Raw genomic sequence first — 21455 nt, 5'->3', positions numbered from 1 at the left:
GCTCAGATACGCTCTCTTCAATCTCGTGAAAATTTTGTTCCCGCTGTAAATGCCCGACACCAACACCATACATACTCCATATCTCAGCCCGACAAAATTCAATTGTAGTATACTATGTGCAGGGCAGAATCAAAACCCAGGTGGATAAAATTGTTGTTGAGGTTGATCTGGCGGTGGTTGCCCCAGAATATCAAAATTCATCAAATCCGTTCCCGTGTAGAAAGGATCTGGTGATTCTGCGCCGTCGTTAGCGATGCGAGCATTACGGAATGAGTGACATACCCCAGAAAATCGAGTCGTAGAGGTCCATCGGAGACATGTTCGACATATAGGTTGCAGGGTCGATTTGCGACATATCAGGCATCCCGTGCATATTCATTGGCTGTTGTAGGGACGCTTGATAAGGTAAATTCCTGATAGACTGTCAGAACTAGTTGCCTTGATCTGCAAGAACCTCCTTACGTTGAGAAATCAGGTATATTTGAGCCGTTCTGGAGTGCTGTCATGGCAAGAGCTGCATCTTGATGCGGATCGAGTGCGGATTGCATTCTCTGCTGAGCGTTTGCCTGAGGTGCAGCCTGAACAGATGCCGTCGGAGTCCTAGAACCAGATGGCACTTCGCTTTTGAGACCGGAAAGGCCATTCAATGATCCGTAATCATAGATATGCTTCAAAGCCGTCAAAGCTCTCGAAAGAGGGCCAGATAGCTCAATGTCTTTGTCGCTCACGAATATGTGCCCTGGTGGAGGACTCGACCTATCTTTGGCAGCAGCTGCGGAAAGCGCGTATATCAGGTCACCCTGTAGTCGGCGGACTTCAGAATCTGCCTTGGCCTCGCAGAGCAAGCCAAGTAGGACGGCTGATGACAGCCCGTGGTAAGTGAAAGCCCAGCTACGAGTTGGGATAACAGAGATGTTGTGCATGGCCAGAAACATGCGGACTGTCTCGGTAAGATTGATCTTGCACTTATCGGATAAGGCCTTCTTTTCGCCTGCAGTGAGAGTATTGCAATCGCTCCGTAGAGCTGGCCGACAACAGACAGAGACAACGAAAGCTGTGTGCAGTCGAAGTGCGTAATGTTGTAGCCGATCCACAGCTGTCTTCAAAGCTTCCTTGTTTCGCAGCTGGGGGTACACCTTCTCTCGAAGGGAAAGCGCGCGTGAGCAGTTGTCTACGATCGTGTCATACGATGCAGAAGCAACGGCATCTGGGTTCAGCTTCTCTGATATTAATTGGCAGAGGTGATACATGGCCTCAAGATAAGAGAGGCCCTGAACCGTTGCACTTGGAGACAGCGGAATCGGGCAGCAGGGAATGTTGGTCATGTTTGGACTGCGACGCCATTAGCGAGCTACAAACGATTTATTCATTTCGAGGTATCCACCTACCGGTCAAAAGACAGGGAGGTAAGTGTGTCATGCCACTGGCACGTCCACCTTTTTCGGATTAGCGGACCGAATGAACTTGAGCAGTGGAAGATTGGGATTATACCAGAGCTTTCTCCGAACATAGTCCTTCAAAGAGAGCTCAGTGGAGCTAACCTCTTGTGAAGAACCGCGATGAAGTCCAAGTGATTGGGCCAGGCGACAAGTCAGTGCGAGGAGGGCCCACGAGCCTTCTGCTTTCATGTCATTTAGTAAAACGAAACTAGTCATCAAGAGGGCTTGGATGGAGTCAAGATTAGGCCTGCAAGAACGATCAGTACAATTTTTGAGTACACACGACCCAAACGCCACTAACCGAAGCAAGAAATTGCCAAGCCGAAGGAAGTGGACGGAGACTTGAATGTACTTCTGCGAATCCCTTGTTCTGATATGGTAAGGTGAATCGTGATATTGAGAGCCAACAGCCAGGACAGCAAACAGGATAGCAAGCCAGGATGCCGACACTGGCCGGGCAGTGGGCGTATTGTCTTTTGCGTGCCTAGCTCGTTCTTCAAGATAGATCATCAGTCGAGACTCAAGATCTTCTACGTCAATGACGAATCCCCAGAAGGGATGTGGCACCTCCTTGTAGGTTTTGAAAAGCCTGTGGGCACCTTGAATCAGCTGGTGCGTGCCTAATGCCAACTTGAAAATAGGCGCTCTGGCTGGAGCTGAGCTGAACACGGGCAGTAACTTACTTTAAAATTTCACGGTCCGACGGCAGCTCAGCGGAGATGTCCCGAGTCATCTTATCAAGGTGATGTGTAGACATGAGAGGAAAGGGGGCAGAGTTGTCCAAACCCCAAATTGGACGCATGTCTCGCCGAATATCAATGCCGTTCTTGGCTTCGATTGGGGACGGCTGATCTCTTAGAATGGCGGGGATACTGTTCTGCCCAATATAACGAGGGATCTCTCCAGATTCTGACTGGTCTGGATGGCATCGTCTGAGTTACAACGTCGGTCAAGTATAAGACACGACAACAAACGTACCTAGTGCTCGCGGCCAGCCGGACGGCTGGTGGTCGTTTCCATGATCATAATCGACGCTGCTATCAGGGGAATGGGGCCGTTTCTTTCCCTGAACAGACCCAGCATCGATGGAACCAGACTTGGCGGCATTGGAACGATTTGGCTTGTAAGAGCAAAGCTGCGGGTGCTCTCTCTTCACACAGTTCTCGCAAGGCTGTTGATTGTCGCATTTGACCTTCCGCTGGCGGCAAGGCCAGCACGCGGTCCCTGTAGGGTTCCCTTTATCAGCAGGAGTCCCGCTTGTGCACTGTATAGTACAATGCAATACGACTCGTCCATGGTCACATCCGAGCAACTAACACGCGGGAGCCGCATGGGCGGGCCACCGGCAGATGAGAAATCGAACCACTCACCATATCGGACCTTGCGGTGTGAGTGTATAATGCGACTAGCTTCTTCCGGGGTCAGATCCTCTACAGGGACCTGATCGATGTCTTGAGCCTTCGACATGGACACAAAGGTTCTCCGGCGACTCTGCCTCGGACGGGCATGCGGCTGCCCCGCTTGGCGGTCAAGCGGGTGGCAGGGCTAGGAACCGCGCGTATGCTGCGAGCCAGAGGCTCAATCGCAATCGGGTCCCCGTGCTTAACGGAGAGACTTCCTTGGCCTGGTTGAGAGTTTCGAGCCGGGCACGGCTGCAGCTGTAAGAGATTCGAGATGGAATGCCGAAGTCTCAGCGAAGACCGAAGTGCGCAACTCCCATTAGACCAGCATCTGGAGCGGTTGCGGGGCGGATGTGAGGCGAACGAGTGGCCGGGTGTGGTGGAGCTCCAACGCCGAGCATGCCGAACTTTCGAATGAGGTCCTGAGGTCCATCGTCGGGAGCTGTGAAATTGTTAATCCGGCCCCGTCCCCTGGGCTCCAGATACCTAGGTTAGGTACCCCGTGGACCTGGGTGCGTGGGTAGTTACCTAACCTGGGTAGCCCGGCAGCTGGGGGTCGGGTACGTTAGGTGCCACCCAGTTACACTTTTAGTGGCAGGCGGGCGGGAGCAGCCGTTCGACTTTAGCGGTTGCGGCACCAGAGACAACCTGGCTCTGGCTCTGTAGGTGGCTCTGCAGTGGGCTCTGGTTGCACTCACCCACCCTCAGCTCCCTGTCTTCAGCGTCCGTATCCAATTGACTACAAACTGCAGGCCCATCCACTCTCCCGAGGGTAACGCCAGACGTGACCCCTCCCTCTCCGTCCATCCAACCCATTCGTCCTCTTCGTCGTCCAGCTCCAGTTTCGACTCGAGCAGCAAAACGGTCCTTTGCTTGTGCTTCGCTCGCGTCCATCTCGTGTTACTCTCGTCTCAGTCGCTGCAGCCGCCAAGGCTTCTGCCATTGGATGCGGGTCGACAACCAGCGTCTCAAGCCCTATCTCTCCCTCTCCGTGCTTGCTTCTTCTTCGGGCCGAGTTACGCCAGTGAAGTTCCTGGTGGTCGTTGCGGGTGGCAATCCATCCAATTGACTCCAAGTATCAAAGGTGCATATCATGTGCCTGCAATGCATACGTGTAAACTTACCGGTGATAGGCCTCCCCTGCATAGTACGGTATTTGATCGCGGATGAATCCCTAGAGTCGGGGTTCATAGGCCACTGCAGCCATGGACCCGGTAACACCAAGCAAAGACCGAAGGATCAACGCTCTCGATTCATACCTTCCTATAGCAAAAACCTTCCAGCTTGTCTCTGAGACGTATGGTTTGGGACTGCGGGTTCCGGAAAGGGCGCAAACTCTCCAGTCGCCCATGAAGTCACGACAGTCTCGAGATGAGGATTACCGGCTCTTCAACAAGACTCGGATTCTTTACTTCCACAAGACTCTGGACACGGCCCTCCAAACCTATCGTGACCGCGCCATCTTGGTTTCCAAAAAATGGGTTCATAAGCCAGGAGGCGAGCTCGATGTTACCCCTTCCGTCACAGGCCTGCCCAAAGCGACCAATGCAGTGGAGAAACAGGATCTGCGGAAACTCTTTGAGGACGTTCTCAATGAGTTCAACCCGAACAGTCCTGGCATGACCCTGAGGAACGGTCGCACTACTGTACCTATCGAGAAATCTCTGCCGATCATCCCACAACCACGACCAAAACGTCCTTCGAATGATTGGGACCATAATACCTTAACGACGAAGCGCCCAAAAAGCATCACCTCTGGGTACTCTCCCCCCGAGGCCCCGTACTCGGAACCCCATAGGCCCCGGAACCGCAGTTTCTATGGCCTCTCCACAGACTCAAGCCGGGAGACAGTCGTCTTCTCTGATACTGACGCGCCTCCACGATTTTCCCATGGGACACAGACGACTGTCGAGGCCGGCACGCAAGAGAAAGCCAGATATCAAGCGCCGGGCCGCCGGCGGCGTACTACACAGGATTCATTTCCCATATCATCAGGTTCTATCCAGGCCCTCACGGAATCCTTTGACCAGTTTGAAAACAACCAAGAGTTGCATGATAATGTCCGCCGCTATCTTGATAGGAGCTCCCCAACCTATCCCTACTCCAACTTGAGCAGCCTGGTTTCGGAGCAGGATCCAGCAGGCTTGGATCAGTGTAATAAAAAGACTGGCCACAAACAGCAATCCGCTTTCATAGAGCTCGATGACCGCCTGGACGCTTCTTGGCGTAAGTAAGGACACCTATATCTGTGATGTATCTGTGCTGACCGCCGTAGCTCGGCTACCTTCTTCGCTATCTGACGCCCCGTTTGCCATCATTTGGGAAGTGGTTCGGGTCCTCTTGCACTGCAAACTTGACCCTCTGGAGTTTGATCTCGAATACGATACATCTTGGAGGGACCAGAAACAACTCTGGGATGTCCTTCGCACCAGGCTCTGTGTTGATTCTCTACCTGAAAAATCCGACCCGCGGGCTTGGGATGCAGCGCTGGGCAACTTCTTTGATGGCCCGAGGGCTGTTTCATTGACCATGTCTCTGGAGCTATCTTCATCTGCTTCAGGGCCATTCTTCCTCCTAGATTTGCATCCTCTTAAGATCGACAATACTTACAGGCTCAGTCGTCGGTTTAGCCCGGATAGGTTCATCAAGATGACCGTTCCCACGATTGACCAGCAGAATATCCCGCAGCTCAAAACGCTCTCAAATGATGCGGTTGTTCATATTAGACGTTGGGTTCATACTAAGCGCCACCCCTTGCTCGGTCGTCTGTGGGCGTCATTTGCAATCCGCTCATACCGAGAAACAGTGACCAAAAGGTCCACAAATAAAAGCGAACGGTATGAGCCCGAACCGAGAGCAACAGTGAAAGACAGACTGTACTTGTTTGCTGAAGATGGAAACGACTTCCATGGTACCACAAAGTCCTGCTCCTTGAAAGGGGAGCCGGTAGATTCTCATACGCAAATGACCGTGAAGGAGCTCATTGAATGGCTTCTGGAACCATCAAATAACCCAGATCAGCCCGTTCTCAAGTTATTCTCTAGAATAACCCTTGGGCTCAGCCGTACTTCGCCCACAGTCGTGCTGAAGCCGGGTCAGATTCGTCATATGCTTGGTGACGTAAGCTCCCCAAGTGGGAAGGTGATGAACGATGGCATCGGCCGAATGTCGCCAGCTCTTGCAAGAAAGGTTAGTGGCATCCTTGGTCTATCGGATACACCTTCTGCGTTCCAAGGTCGAATTGGAAGTGCGAAAGGTGTTTGGGTTCGTGATGTGGCCGATCAGAGTGACGACATATGGATTGAAACATACCCATCCCAGCGGAAGTGGAAATGTAACCTTCAAGACGAGGATCACCGCACCTTCGAGGTTAGCAGCTGGCCTAAAGCTCTCGAGCCTGCCTCGCTGAACACACAATTTCTGCCAATCCTTGAAGATCGAGCTCCGAACCGCGAGGCTAAGGAAGCACTCAAAAATTACATTGGTAGACTACTTACCGAGACTCTCAATGAGGAGATCAACGCTCAACGCGCTGCGTTGCAAGACCCTCTACAGTGTTGGCTCTGGGTCGACCGAAAGTCAACCTCACGGCGGCTTGATCGATTAAAGAGCGGCGAAATCCCTCGGCTAGGAAGTCTTCCTAGATCTGAGGAGGACCGGGTCCAATTTTTGCTCGCTGGCGGGTTTGAACCGTTGAGACAGAAGTTTCTCTGGGATACCACCTGGAGACTTTGCAAAGAGAAATGTGAGGAGTTGAAGACCCGTATGAATATCAAAGTAGGGCGTTCCGTTTACGCTCTGATGGTCATTGACTTTGAAGGGATCCTTGCCGAGGATCAGGTGCATCTTGGATTTTCGTCGAACTTCCAAGATACCTTATCGGGCTTTTCTGCGACTTTCCTGCACGGCATGGACGTTCTTGTCGCTCGATCGCCAGCACATTTTGTAAGTGACGTTCAGAAAGTGAGGGCTGTATTTAAACCCGAATTGGGATTCCTAAAGGATGTCATTGTCTTCCCGATGAATGGACGTATTCCTCTTGCGGATAAGTTAAGCGGTGGTGACTACGATGGAGACAAGGCTTGGGTTTGCTGGGATGATAATATCGTCCGAAATTTTGTTTCAGCACCTGTCCCAACGGGCCCAGACCTGTTCCACGACGGGGTTTTGACAAAGCGAACCGAGAAGTACCAGGCCTTGATTGAGAAGCACGGAAGCGAGGCAACATCGGCATTCCTAGAAACGGGCTTCGATTTCAATATGCAACCAACGCTTTTAGCGCGATGTACGGCATTCAAGGAGAACCTTTGTTACCAGCGCAAGTCGGTAAGCGACGATGTTGCAGTACGGTTGAGTACTATGCTTAGCAACCTTGTCGATCAAGAGAAGCAAGGAATTGATTTTACAAACAAGGATTTCAGTCTCTTCAAAAAGCAGCTCCTACGCCAAAAAGCAGAACCGCCAAAACCGCACTACAAGTCCGAGGTATGGACAGGAAAGGGACGGCCAACGCATATCATTGACTATCTCAAGTTCTGCGTGATGGTACCTGCGGTTGAAGCTGAGCTCGCGCGACTGCACAGCATGATTCAAGGCCAGCAATGCGGACACTGGGATAAAGATTTGGCGTTGTATTTCGACAAGTTCAATGAACTCCGCATCGCAAATAATCGTCGCGTGGCTCACGGAATGAAAATGCTGCAGAATAACCTCGGCAATTTTCATAGCAAGACTATGGAAGCAATGTCAAACGATAAACTGTCCTTCGAAGCCAAGGTATGGCAAGCATTTGAGTTGTTCCGGTCCATTCAGCCAGATGGATTCTCCGGCACTGTCAGGGACATTTTGAGCATTGGGAATTCAGGCAATCAACACACGCAGTAGGATCTGCTGAGAGCATCAACGTATTTCAAAATACACCACAAAACGCCATTCATATGGTGGATCATTGGATCAGAGCTTCAAGCACTGAAAGCTCGATCCTCGAAGAGCGGGCCTATCACACAAATCATCGGCCCAATCTACGCGGCACTCAAGGCGGACGCGAAGTATGTCAATACTCGTTTTGCACAATTTAATGATATAGAAGAAGACGGTGACGACGACGACTCATGGACCTCTGGCAATCCGCTAGAGAGACCGCTGGTATAGACTCACCGTGATCGATGGACGAAAGTTGTTGATACGGCTCAAAGCTTTTTTTTTTGAGAGACGAGAAAGATAATGACTTTATGACAAGATTTTCGGAAGACTTGGCCATAGGCGCTGTGTGATGTGATGTGCTATGGACGAAAGTCATCATTCCGGAATAGGACGCCCTTGTCTCTGATTCAACTTGACATCGCAGGAGGGTATACAAGAGAAGTAATACTGCGTTATATGCTGTGCAATCTTTTCCGTACCAAAAGCCTGCAGAGGTATCAGCGATGTATGGTATAGCAAGTGTTGCTGACCTCGGACTATCGAGTACGTATTTTCTTGATTCTTTGAGGCGCTGGCTTCTCATTCCCCATGTATGTCTAATGGCATACCTATAAGATAGGCTCTCCGGTGCAAACCTCGGAAAATTCCTGCTCTTCAAGATAGAGATCAAGTTAGTATGATGTTGTAAGAAAAGCCAAAGTCAGCTAAAATCCAACAGAAGAATTGGCTAAGTGAGCAAGGGTCGTATATAGCGAACTATTCCAGCCCAAGAAAAATGAGTGATTACTACCATTTTATCGCCGTAAATGGCATTTTTGACACCTGTCCAATTTGCAGAACGCGTACACCACCATCTATTCCTATCAGCTCGCCATCTATCTTCACTGCTATCGCTGCTTAATGCCCGCCATACAACTGACACTGCGTGATCGCCTTAACATGCTACCAAATTCGTCGTTCCCGAGATGCACAAATTCACATCGTTCTTTATGCCGCCAGCCTTACCCACACAGTCCAGGCCATTGAAATTCTCACCCAAGGTTGTGCAGGAGTCGCAGTTCCTTGCGATCTCGACCAACCGGCCAGAACAGCCGCCGGCGACGGAGAGCCCAAAGAAGCCCGCTGCGGGCGAGCCGGTGTACGTAGTTCCTGCCACAAGATTGTTGGGCTTGTAGTTCACAGGGTGTCAGCTTAACCGAGCTCTTGCAATGATCGCTTTATGACATATCAATATGGGGGCGGGGTGTACCTACCAACTGGAAGTTGCATTGAGCGTCGTTTGCTTTGTTGATAGTTACTGAGATGGTGCCGCAGTCGAGGTCGTCTGTCAGCACGTCACCAGCTACCGGATTATCCTTCTCCACACGGTCTCCATCGGGCTTCTTTCCGTTGAAGACTTGTAGGGTGGAAGGGGATTCTCGCTTGAGCAGATGTCGAGCTGCATCTGCCTCAGAAGTTGAACTGGGTGTTACTAGTGCCTGGACGGCAATGGCAGAGGCCACGATGAAGACGAATTTGACTTTGACAACCATTTTGGAGCCGGGTTTGCTGTGGCCTACGGGAGCACTCGTCGAGGAAAGTCTTTAAGGAAGATTGTGAACTTGATTGAGTGGAGATGGTGATTGGGATTTCGAAGCCATTGTCAGGCGTGTCCAACGTGGACCTTTTATATCAATCTGGGCTCAAGCAAGAACATGCTGTTGATGTGGCCGCTGTATAGTAGGCTGGTATACGCGAGTACTAGAGTCCCTGAGTCGCAGAGCAAGCTCTGGCAAGGGGCAAGTGGTTCGGTCCTTGGGAATACTTAACCTTAATTGTTGCTCGCTTAGATTTGAAACCTGGATATAGCCTGTATTGACCCCCCGCATCTAAATGCAGAAGTATGGGCACATCCAGCTGAGGCGATGTGACAAGGCAGGCGACTGTCTTGAGATCCATTTGCCAAGCTTTGCCAAGACCATCATTATGCTGAGGTACCAAAGGAACAAACAAGCTCAAAACAAGGCTGTTGACTAAGCTAGCCTCGTTTTATTCACGAAACATCAGCTCCCCTACTGGATCCACTCGTAAATAGAGTTTCAATGCTTCAGCCACGTAATATTGCCAAGGGTCGGTAGTAAAATCGTGTCAAATCTCATACTAGGTGTTTCTCAGGTTTGTGTGGGTTTCAAACTTTACAGCTTCCAGAAAACTCGAAGCCGTGGTGCATAACCAAAGAAATTGAGTATCCAATCGCGAAACGCACAACGATGAGGATGAGCTAAGACCACCTATAGCATCGCATCATAGAAATATGAGTCTGAACACTGTATTCTTCGGTCGAAGCCCCGTTTCGTCAAAAACTCATTCGTACAAGTTCGATTCCTAGGGTGAGAGTCACGGGGTAACTTCGTCTGCCGCGAGGTTTCATCGTAGACGGCCAACCTAGTTTGGGCTTTGCGCTGCCTTCTAATGGATACTCTCCGTATTCCATCCCTCTGTACCAGATTCACTCCTTTCAAGCTCGCTGCTATCCACAGGGAATCCGCTACGTCTTTAAACCTAATACCCTAATTTAGAACTATTTCGTTTCAAACTGTACCATTTGCGTATTTAGATGTTTCCTCGCCAGCTATACTATGTCTTTGAGCATATAATACAGGGTCCCCAATCCCTCCATCGAGTCTTAATACCGTCCCCTATGACTTCACTTAACCACAGTCAACCATTCTCAGTTCATTACGGAAGCACTTAACCTTTTTCATGGTCCACATTGTATGCTCGTGGTCGACTCCCAAGACTCTTTTCTGCGCTTCACGCGCGCGCGTTTGTGTGTCGTATGCCTCAGTGCTTCTGCCAAGTTCCTGTAGCACGTTTCCCAGGTCGTTCATCGACCATAGTGTATCGGGATGCTCGGGCCCTAGCGTCCTTGAACGACCGTTGTAGGCCTTGCGGTACCACTCCAGCGCGTCGTGAGCAAGGTTCTGGTCACGATAGCATTTGGCTACGTCTCCAGCCGACCACAAAGTATGCACGTGTAAGTCACCGAGGCTTCTTGCTCGCGCTTCATATGCTTTCATGTGTAGTTTGAGAGCCTCCTCAGGCCGCCGCATCTTCCTCAGGGTGGTGGCAAGGGTGTTTATGGTCCAGATCATCTCCGGATGGTCGTCAGGAAGGGCGATTGATAAGTGTTCCAAGGCACGTGAGTGCATCTTTTCGGATTCTTCGAGCAAGCCAAGGTGGCGGTACATTCGTCCCATCTCGTTGAGGCTCCAGAGGGACTTTGGGTGTGATTCTCCCAGATGGAATGTTTGGATTGCAAGAGCTTCCCGATGCGTGTGGATCGCTAGGTCAAAGCGCCCCTGTTGGTCGTACAAGATTCCAAGTGAGTTCAGAAGTAGCATGGTCTTGATGGCTCCCTCTGTTTGGTAGTCCTTTTCTGTTGATTGAAGCTTTTCTAAGAGATCCACAGCTGCAGAGAGTTGTTTGGTATGGTTAAGTCTCCTAGCAAGATCCCTTATTACCATCATCTTTCCAAAGTACGTGACTTCGAATGTGTCATCCGGAACATCCAAGATAAGCGATAATGTATTGATTGACCAATCCTTTCCGCTCCACTCGGGATCTCTGGGTTTTGTTTCCTTGCCATTTGCCAACCACTCTGCCAGGAACTTCTGCAACCAGATAACTTTCGCGAACGGGAATGGTTCGTGTGACTTGAAAAGCATCCAATACAGCCATGTCTGTCGCTGTTTATCTATTGAAAGAAAGTTCAAAATCCGCTGCTCCAGAGCTTCGTCGTAGTCGCTTGAGAGCGCATGGTGGCACCACGTATTGATAGCGTATCGATAGAAGCTGCCCGGCTCATCATTCCTCCCAAGTTCGCTTGGCAGCCTTAATTGAGAGTATATCAGGCAGCGAATAGCCAATTGTGCATGGGCTTGTCGTTGGACGATCAAAAATTTCTTTGCCTCATCATTTAAGGACATGGTCATCCTAGGGCCTAGCATATATTCTCGGAATGAGTGATGAACCGGTCGGATGAGATTGCTACCTGGTGAGATGGCAATAAATGGCCCACAGATGTCAAGTATAGTTCTGCGAAACGGCTTGTCGTCATCATCAACAATTCCCTTTGTGACGCTCGTGGAGAGTGCTGCCTCCAATTCGTTCAGCGTCAATGGCCGAGCTGCACAGCATATCCAATTTAAGATGTCTGAAGCCAGTGTGCGTCGATGCCGCGTCTGAGAAGCCAGTTTATCCAAGAATCGTGCATATATCGCGTCGAGCCCAGCGGGACAATGCCGCATCGTGCCTTTCAAGGAAGTGATGCTTGTAGATGTAGAGATGTCTTCTAGTACGAGGTGCGCCCAAAGAAACATACCCTCAGCCCGTGAGGTGATCTCTTTGACAATCTCCTGCCTTAAATGATCATCATCCACCGGTATTATTCCTGAATTCCTAGCGACATAAGAGGCTATATCGTGCTGAGAGGCGTCTGTTGATATCCTGATGTGAGGTTTTGAGCCAACATGCTGTTCAAATTGTGGAAGCTCTCGCCCCAGAAACGCGATTTGTATCCTGGTGGTTTGAAGTACAAGGCCATCTAGTACCATTATTAACTCTTCGGGGTTGTCCAGCTCGTCGATCCCATCTATTATCAGTATAAGCTGCGCGTTTTCAGGAACAAGCTCGAGCAGCAGATCTCCAGGGGAGTCGTCGTTGGTTATAGACTGTCGGCCGAACGTCGTTGACCGATGATAAGATCTCACGATGCACTGCGGCAAATCAATAGATCCATCTTTCGATCTTAAGCCCTCGAGGATCTGGAAGATTATGTTGGACAGGACATCATTGGCAGTTTTTGCACGTGCGTTGCCCGCATCACAATGGAAGAATCCCACTATCGAGTTTAGGTTTGAGTCCTGGCGTCTGTTGTTGGTTATAATAGTGGAGCTCAAGACTGTCTTGCCAATACCGGGCTGCCCTGTGATCCAAATAATAGGCTCCGAGAAGCTGTTCTTCCACTCCGAGTATGTTTCGTTCTCTAACAGCCAAGTTCCCGATCCTGTATCTCGTGTCGCAGTGATATCATCGAGCCGACTGTAGCAATCTATCGGCGCAAGCCATCGTGTCACTTTCTGGGCGCTGTTAGTCGATATCGTGTTCGGTATGTATGCTATTACCTCAACAATATTAGAGTCAGTTTCAGGGACGATAACTGCTTGTTTAGTGGCCAGTGCAAGTATATGAACCTCCGAGCGATGTGCGAGAGTTGTCTCTTGCTCGAGGGAGGACAAGTGTCGTTTGACGAGGACAATATCATCCCTGAAATCTATTTCGAAATTGGTTTTGAAGCACCTCAACAGCATGGAATACTCTACCAATGATCAGCTAGGGTTAAGTCGATGTTGCAGTACAAAAACAGCAAAGTTTGTTGACTACGGCGCCTGCATTTTGTATGGGGATACGCCTCTCAAAGACACAACGCAATTTTGGATTTGAGGGAGCGGCAAACACATACTGCTTTTGCTAAACATCTTACGGGCCTTCTGCAGGACAAGCATGATATCCACATACACATTCACAAGTGCATTTTGGAACCGTGGATGATGTGAATACATATTGTCGTACTGCGTGTAAAGCGACGCTGCTCTGCCCAGATCCTCCAGCAGGTCCATGAGGCTTGCGAAGTACTTGACTGCTGAGGAAGCCGTCTGTTACGGATATGTCAATTATCGGACGGTAACTGTATTTGATCAAGTATATTCCGCTTACTTCTAGAAGCACCCGCAAAAGCCCCCAGATGAATGCCGCTGGGTTGACACCAGATCCATTCGCAGTCTGTACAAGGCAGTCAACAGCCTTGGCATACCGATCCACAAAGCTGATGAGATGATTCAGCCGAGACCTGATACGGTACTTAGAAACCCATTTCTCCTCGTGTAAGCTTTCAACTTGAGTAATCTCGTCGAGTACATCTTGAAGCGAGCACTCCCGGAATCCGAGGACATTGTTCTTGTCTTGACTCCGCGAGTAGTTTTCTAATGCAAGATGGAAAGATGTAGAAGGAAGGACTTGAGTCTGTATTACCGTCATGATAGCAGATCTACAGACGATGCGAGAAGTTCGAAGAGTTTTTCCTAGACATTCTTCCTGATACAGGTTGACCACGAACCCCAATATAAAACACATAGACCGTGCAAGGCATAATTTTGGCAAACCCATCTGCCGCTAACCAGTGTCACACAACTCTCTGAGCACACACCGGTGACAAGGCATCTAGACATACAACACAGCCACTCCCGGGCGAAATGTGGCAGCAAGTCATGCTGTCATCATGGCCAATCAGCTCCGAAAAGATGTCGATCGAGGGTGGGGGAACATACCCGGCCAATTAGCTACGCTCCTGAGTCTCAGAGCCATCCTTCGGAGGCGGTTTCTTGGTTTCCTTTGAAGATGTGTCGCCTGCCATTCTGAGTGAAATTACTTGGTAGCAAGTACTTGAAGATGTGACGGTTGTTGAGTTGACCGTGAAAGATTGTCTAATTGACATCACATAGCCTTATATGTCTGCGTATCTTAGACATGGCGCTTGAAGGATTGGAGGATGACATCCTGTGTTGTGTTCTCCGAATCGATTGAAGCACACTGACAGGGTGTGCGACGCAAGCATTTAGGCTGCCCAATAAGCAAACGATTGGGGTCTGACGTGTGATCATGCGTTGCTACTGTATGCAGGCTTTGAGGCGAATTCGCCTGCACCATAAGCTCTGGTTGATCGATTCAGAGTGCCTACGAGCAGGTTTCCGGGCGAGTTAATACAATGCAATCACGAGCAGTGCAATGCATTCGGATTGATCTGCTGTGGTCGTTATCCAATGCCTGAGTCTCGTTGCAGAGACCTTAACTCTTTCGGTAGGTGATGCGCCACATCATGCGTTTCTGCCCTCTTGAGAAGTTCCGCTGTTTTGAGAGTACGCCTATGAGACTCGCCCAAGGTTATGCGCCTGATGGAGAGGGCGTTCGACAAATGCGATTTGGCTTCCCGCATATGCCCAAGCTCAAAATACGTTGCGCCCAGGTTATGCATTGCAGCGGCCGTCTCCAAATGATCGTCCCCGTACAGATCTCGTATGCCATTAAGAACGTCGCACTCCAATTCGACAGCATCATCAAATCTGTCGAGGTTGTAGTAAGACACGGCAAGATTTCTTTTCTTCGTAAATATCTCTGGTCTGTCGGGATACATGGTTTCATAGACTTCCAAGATTCGGCTTTCAATGTCGGCGGCCTCAACGTACCGTCGGGTTCTTGAAAGAATCGTGGCCAGGCAAGCCTGTCCGTGGAGGCTTCGCAGGTGGTTGGCCCCAAAATGGCTGTCAGACCTCTGGACAACTCCTATCTGAATAGCACATGCAATATCATACCTTTTCAGGTCGCGGTAGATAGTTGCAAGTTCTTCTTCCGCAAGCAGCACGTCCTCAAGCTGAGACTGGGGCAAGGTCGAATTTGACGTCATTTCCTGCACAACCACTTGCTGAATTTTCAAGGCGTCTTCCAACTTGTCCTGTCTCCGAAGTGCTAATGCCAGCACCCGGCGAGCTACGAGCTCTCGTGGTTGATAGAGTGGCACACTGGGAAGAGCTTTCTCCAGCATAGATTGTGCCAAAGCATACTTGCTCTCGTGTATCAACAGCATTGCAAAAGCAGCAGAGGACTGCAGTGGAATCACTTTAGCGATGTCAATTCCGAGATAACGGGTTGAGAACTCAATGCAGGAATGAACATGCGGCAGTAACCACCGTTGGTTCAGAAATGCCGTACTCTGGTCTTGTTCGGACTGCACATCGTAGGCGAGCTCCTCGAGACAATACTGCAATAGGACCGCTGCTTGAATGAGATAATGGCGCTTCTCTGCCGGCGCTAATCGAAGCCTCGCCCATTCCCGTATAAGTGGATATAAGTCAAACAACGTGCCCCCGTCCTGTTCGCGGGCCTTCACTAACGAAAGACCAGTGAGTGGCAGTAAGTGGTTCCGTAAGCAGTCAGCCGACCATGACTTAAACTCTGGCACAGAATACAGCCAATCGATCTGCTGACGAAGATCATCGTCGAGTGCGCCCGGGTCCCTGGACAAGCGCCGGCGTGATAAATCGAAGATGCGGGTGGGTATTTGCTTGTCGAGTAGAGAGCACAGTGAGAACCATTTGCTTGCATATGTTTGCTGACAAACCTGTGCTAGACTTGTCTCCCAGGCTTCCAACAGAGTCAACTTGTAAGGCCACCATCTACCGACATATTTTAGTGTGAGGCCTGGGTCTCTTCTCAGCTGATTGAGATAAGTGCTAGGGTCCATTTCGCTGTAATTTAAGTATGCTGCTGCTTGCTGGATTCCCAGCGGCAGATTACCCAAAGCAGTGCAGATATCCTCCAGTGCTGACGATTTCCCATATGGATTGGTCCTCCCACCAGCAAGGAGCCTACCAAGTAGAGTGTAGGCATCGGAGCGTTGAAGCGGCTCCAAATTGCAATGCTCTGTTTGAAAAGTAAGGTACTCCCTGTTTCTGGTGGTGATCATAACTCTGCAATCTGCCAACCAAAGATTGCGGTGACTGTCTCCAATTGTTCGTACAAGTGCCGCATCATCGAGGTTGTCATATACCAACAAGAACTTTTGTCCAGTACTCGCAAGGTGCCGCAATACAGCTTGCGTACAATCATTATCGTGAGACAAGCCCAGAGCTACCGCGAAACCTTCAAAGCTTTCCTTCAAGTTTTGTTCTGTGTCAGATCGAATCCAGAGCACTCGACTATACATATCTGACCGCATCGAGATGTGCTTAAGGGCAATCTGGGTTTTACCCATTCCGCCAGTGCCGACAAGAACAAAAACCTGGGGGCCCTCGGCTGACACGAGACAATCTTCTATCTCTGCGAGTACCGAATCTCTCCCCAGGAAATGTCTGTCTAGGGAAGACGGCACCCCAATGTGCGATATGGAATTGCGCACGCGACGCTACACATTTGTTAGCGCTAGACTTGGCACCCTCATGGTGCACCTCACCTGTGAGAATTCAATTATTCTCGCTACAACAGTCTGATAGACTTCACTATACGGATTCTTGAATTTCGCCAAGTCGGAATGGTCAGTGTGTGACGGGACCTGTTCAGTGCTTCGGCTGCAAGCAGACGTTCGGGAGACACTGCGGACTTTGGGCCCAGTGCGCGACCATTTAAGACCCTTCTTCTTTTGGATCATTAGTGTGCATCCAAATGAAAACAAGCTCAGGAACTCACTATGACAGATGGGCTATCCAAAGTCTCATAGATCGCGATCATCGGTACTTTTTGCTGAGTGAACTGGATGGAGAAGTCTTCGTCCAGTACCGGGAGATAGTGGGATTCAACACCAAGAGTCCGCGCGAAAGTCTCGTTTGGGCGACCCTCAGTCATCGGAAGCAGTGACCCGTTGTGCATTCCCAAGTTTGGTACACCGAACATGATACACCCAAGCAAAGATTGTGCAACATCCTTTTCAGCTGGTTTAACACTCTGCGCTGCGTCTTTCAAGGCCTGCAATGAAATTCATAAGTATGATACGGAAGAATGATAGAGTAGTAGGAAGCCACCTGTTTGATAACTAGGCCTCCCAGGCTATGGCCAATGAATACCAAAGGTGTACTATGTCCAGCCTGGATATGATATGAGCGCTGCCCTTTCACAACGAAGAGATGACGTCCTACTGACTTTGATATCGCCTGATCGTGCAGCCACAAGATGATGCAGCAAGGTCTGGCCATAGTCTCGGACGCTCGCGTCACTGTCGCTTGCAGCAACCTGCGATGGATAGCCGTAAGTGTATACCCGAGCTAGACAATTCTGGTTGCTTAGGTCCGGCCCCAACCAGTCGCGGAGCCACATGTGTCCAGCATCGGCAGGTTTCCAAGACCAGAAGGCTCTGCCATGCCATCCTGTAACAGCTACAATGCTTTACATGCGTCATTGTCGTCCGAAAGAAAGGGGGGAACATGGCTTTTACTCAATATGTCGATTTCCACGCGAGTAGAGCGGCGTCAAGCCGTGAAAATGGTCGTCAACGAAGATTTCATGATTGTGTCCTGCATGTCGTATCTGAACCTCGCCTTCAAGGAAACCTACTACTTTCTTCAGGTGTGCTTCCAGCCGCGGGCGAGGCTGAGCAAGGCAGACGGTAGCAGTTTGCCTGTGAGCCAAACCCTTGGCTTCGACTGACGGGATCAATGACACTCTGAGAAGACGGCTACTTGCTTCGGCTGTGTTGCCGTGATCTTCTACTGGCCACAGTTGTGCAAGAACCTTACCAAGCTCCAGCTTCGTCATGGACGCTGGTAGGTTACGCAGACGCAATGTCACAGAGACAGGCGGCAACTTTTCAGCGGCGGCAGAATTTGGGTCTACTGCACACCGTTGTTCTGTATTCTGAGGCTCAATCCCCGAAGTTGGAGGATCATTTTCTATGTCGTGAGGTAGTCTCCCACCTTTGGCCTCGGACGCTGGATTTTGCGGCTCTTCCTTCTCGCCATGAATCAGCAGGCCCTTTTCAAGCTCCAGTGTACTCTGTTGTTTAAGTGGCCATGTCTTATGAAGTATTTCGCCTGTTACAGGCGTATCGCTTTTGTCTTGAAACGCTTGCGGATCGTTGCGTCGTGGGATTGCCTTCTCAGGCTCGCGGTACTGTGCTCGAGCGCGATCTCTTCGTTGGTTTCTAAATGCCTGGAGCCAAAGCAAGGCGGCGATGAATCCCGCATATGCAAGGCACTGGTAGATATCTAAGATTATCATCGTTCAAACTTGCCGGTAACTCCCATGGGTGCCATTCATTCTTTCCGAAATACGCTGCGAATCAAAAAAGGTCGTTGTCTGGGCACTCATCTGTGCGTAAATAACCCCTCCGAAGGTTTTCGGTGAGCCAAGGATTTGGTCAGCATCACCTATTTAAACTTGATCTACAGTGGCGCCCACATGATGAGTCGAGCATGCGTATCACATTTTACCAGCACAAATTGTGCCTAATTTGGCCCGGTCCGCAATGGTTCCGAGGTGCAGAGTAGCCAAGCATGAGCAGCCTCCTGAACAGATTTGTATGGGTATCAAATGCTAGAACATAGGCGTATTACCGGGTTTATTCGCAGGGCTGGCCCCTATACCATCTACGTACTTAAACTACGGAATACTGAGTAGGCAGTGTAAAGTGCGTGCTTGAACATCCCCAGGTTTCCAGTGCCCACCTGCTGTACACAGGGGCTAGGTCTGTGACGTACATATATGGATGATGGTGGTGGCGCACCCCCCTCGTGGTGTTTGGCGGGGCAGTGCATGCGAACCACAACATGCAGGCTTGACAATTCTTTGCGTTGGACTGGGCAAAACAAGGCGCACTACTAATACACACGGTGGTACTCTGTACCAACCTCAGTTGGGGGGATAACGATACCTACGTTCCGTGACAAACGCACTCGCCACGAAGGGAGATTCTTTAGAAAACAAATTCCCCAGCGTTAGGAAGCGAGCCATCATAACCCAAGAGTCAGTGAGATTTGAAATGGATATTAAACTACCCATCCTTCAGGCACCCGCTATTGAGCTCTGACTCGCCCACAAAGCTTGATGTACACATCTATATTCTTTAGAGTCTCTAGACAAAGACGATCAACTGACTATCTACTTGATATCATTTCATATCCAAGTTCCGGAAGAATCTGTACTCTATTGAGGCTAGTGTAAGAATTACGTCTCCATCAGGCCAGAAGGGAAGACTTACCATCAACACCACAAAATTTGATGCGGAATTTCATGTATTCCGAATTGTCTTCTTCTTGAGTCGATGAACTTGTTTCTCGTGAGCTGGCCCTACTAGAGCTCGAATGTCTCTCATCCGCAAAGTGAGCTATGTCAAGTCCTTCGCACTTCCAAAAGTGTGAGACAGTGAAGTCGCAAGTCAATTCGTGGCTGTCGCTGCTTCGCACAGGGACCGGCCATACTTCAACAGGTCTTGGTCAGTATCAATGATCGAACGTCAACTGGAACACCTACATTTGCCATGCATCCAACGTTTTGATCCGGAATTGGCCTTGTCGGGATGCATTGTGACCCACCGCTCGCCTCTTTCAGAGTCCTCCCAGATTAACAGTAGGCCTTGTCCGAGCTCTTTAGTTCTCTCTCTCTTAAGAACTCCCAACGTACGTTTCATAAAGCACTGTATGCCCGACACGTGACATAACAGACGCACTTGCCAGCCTGTCAACCATTTCAGGAAATTCAAGATGCCAGCAGCCCCGTCAGCTTTCGCGCGATCGCCGTCGTCGATGATCAACAATCTGGAACCATCATCCACCGAGGTCAAAGCTCCGGGGGGGATGCTCATGTCGAGGTCATGGTCAAAGCAGCGCCTTTTTCGAATTTTACGAGCGGTTTTCTCCTCGGGTGGCCCATTCAGTCGCTCCGTGGCCTCATAGGCCACTGACTCCAATCCGCTAATGCGTACTTTCAGATCTTTTTCAAAAACCAGACCAAGAGGCTTACTAATGAGCTTCGGAATTTTCCTCGTTAGTGACTTGCGCACTAGATAGAGGGTGTGCATTTCAGGCATGGGGATGCCCCTTGCTTGCGCGCCGACGTTAAGTTCCTGTTGATCCCGGACGCTGGTAAAGCAAGACACAAACTCAGGCTCCTCATCTGGATTTGCCTCGTATTCATCTAACTCCTCCCGATCTATCATGCGTATATCTGGGAGTCGAGAAAGATTGCGAAGAACCTGATTCCCAATCCGAGTTGGGACGAGATAATGTGCATCTGACAAGTGGATGCAATCTGGGGGTGGGTAGCTGTTTGAACTTAGACTAGTCCTGAAATCTTCAGCGTCTGGTATATATTAGTAACGGTCTTAGTTGTACGAGGTTGGCGCTTCTTACCGGCACGAGAGCTGAAGCGGATACCAAGTCTTCGATTTGGCCAAGTTGGATCTGGCCCCTGTAGTTTGTGTTCAGCAACCGGTATATCGCCCACCAGTAAAAGAGCACTCACAAGCCAATAGTATCTATGGTAATTTCCAGTGTCAACAGACCGCACATTGTTGAAATGGGACCATTCAATTGTGACATTACTGTCATCCTCTTCGATGCTAAAATTCGTAACGGGGAGCCCTGTGAGGGTTAGCCTGTCGCCCACGCGGGGTAGCCGAGTCTCGTTGGTGCTCTGCCTCTTTACTTGCTTATTGCTTACCATATATCGGAAGGCGACGAACTTCCTTCAAACCCCGTGTTCTACAGGCTTCTCGGTGCCTTCGAATGCGGTCACACCACCGCAAAACACGGAAGTAATACAAAGCCGTGGTATTGCACTGCAATGGCCTCAGCTCCTGGACAAACACGCAGCCGTAATGTCTATCTGCTGGTAGCGTAAAGTCTCATACCGGGTACGTCGAAGTCGTTGGTCAAGAACCAACCAAATGGGCAACCTCTTTTGATCAACCTTTGGGCAGGCATCTCCCATATTATCTCCTCTATACCAGAATATTATGTGCCTTGGTATCGTATTCGTCGCATGGCGGTATCCTCCATAGGAGATCTGTCTGAGCCAGGGTACCCACCATGTTGATACTTTCAAAATTCCCCATCGGGACGACAAGGACGACCTGCCAGTACCTCAACAAAGTTTTAATTTTATGACGAAG

General features: G+C 49.9%; 4 protein-coding genes across 4 annotated transcripts; all 4 read right to left on the bottom strand.

Annotated features, from left to right (window-relative positions):
• Positions 1-129: 129 nt before the first annotated feature.
• Positions 130-3733, bottom strand: JN550_000095 (uncharacterized protein; the record flags this gene model as incomplete). The annotated part of the gene is made up of 12 exons (XM_049321745.1): positions 130-236; positions 283-413; positions 463-1332; positions 1389-1436; positions 1492-1686; positions 1741-2028; positions 2123-2357; positions 2418-2703; positions 2757-2879; positions 2930-3097; positions 3154-3281; positions 3538-3733. The coding sequence occupies 12 exons, from the start codon at positions 3731-3733 to the stop codon at positions 130-132; spliced, it is 2775 nt and encodes a 924-aa protein (XP_049177384.1).
• Positions 3734-8696: 4963 nt separating this feature from the next.
• JN550_000094 (uncharacterized protein) lies at positions 8697-9294 on the bottom strand (the record flags this gene model as incomplete). Its single annotated transcript, XM_049321525.1, has 2 exons — positions 8697-8930; positions 9016-9294. The coding sequence occupies 2 exons, from the start codon at positions 9292-9294 to the stop codon at positions 8697-8699; spliced, it is 513 nt and encodes a 170-aa protein (XP_049177383.1).
• Positions 9295-10452: 1158 nt separating this feature from the next.
• JN550_000093 (uncharacterized protein) lies at positions 10453-13840 on the bottom strand (the record flags this gene model as incomplete). The annotated part of the gene is made up of 4 exons (XM_049321414.1): positions 10453-12882; positions 12928-13076; positions 13287-13458; positions 13520-13840. The coding sequence occupies 4 exons, from the start codon at positions 13838-13840 to the stop codon at positions 10453-10455; spliced, it is 3072 nt and encodes a 1023-aa protein (XP_049177382.1).
• A 775-nt stretch (positions 13841-14615) lies between these two features.
• Positions 14616-21374, bottom strand: JN550_000092 (uncharacterized protein; the record flags this gene model as incomplete). Its single annotated transcript, XM_049321303.1, has 13 exons — positions 14616-16760; positions 16809-16991; positions 17042-17317; positions 17374-17436; positions 17492-17732; positions 17784-18552; positions 19545-19763; positions 19817-19918; positions 19967-20644; positions 20695-20752; positions 20807-20925; positions 21005-21122; positions 21291-21374. The coding sequence occupies 13 exons, from the start codon at positions 21372-21374 to the stop codon at positions 14616-14618; spliced, it is 5055 nt and encodes a 1684-aa protein (XP_049177381.1).
• Positions 21375-21455: the final 81 nt, after the last annotated feature.

Source organism: Neoarthrinium moseri (genome assembly GCF_022829205.1).
Source record: "Neoarthrinium moseri strain CBS 164.80 chromosome Unknown scaffold1_Wmoseri_CBS_16480, whole genome shotgun sequence".
Classification (NCBI taxonomy): Eukaryota; Fungi; Ascomycota; class Sordariomycetes; order Amphisphaeriales; family Apiosporaceae; genus Neoarthrinium; species Neoarthrinium moseri.
Note: the sequence above shows the minus strand (reverse complement) of the source record. Positions and strands in the feature narration are given on the sequence as shown.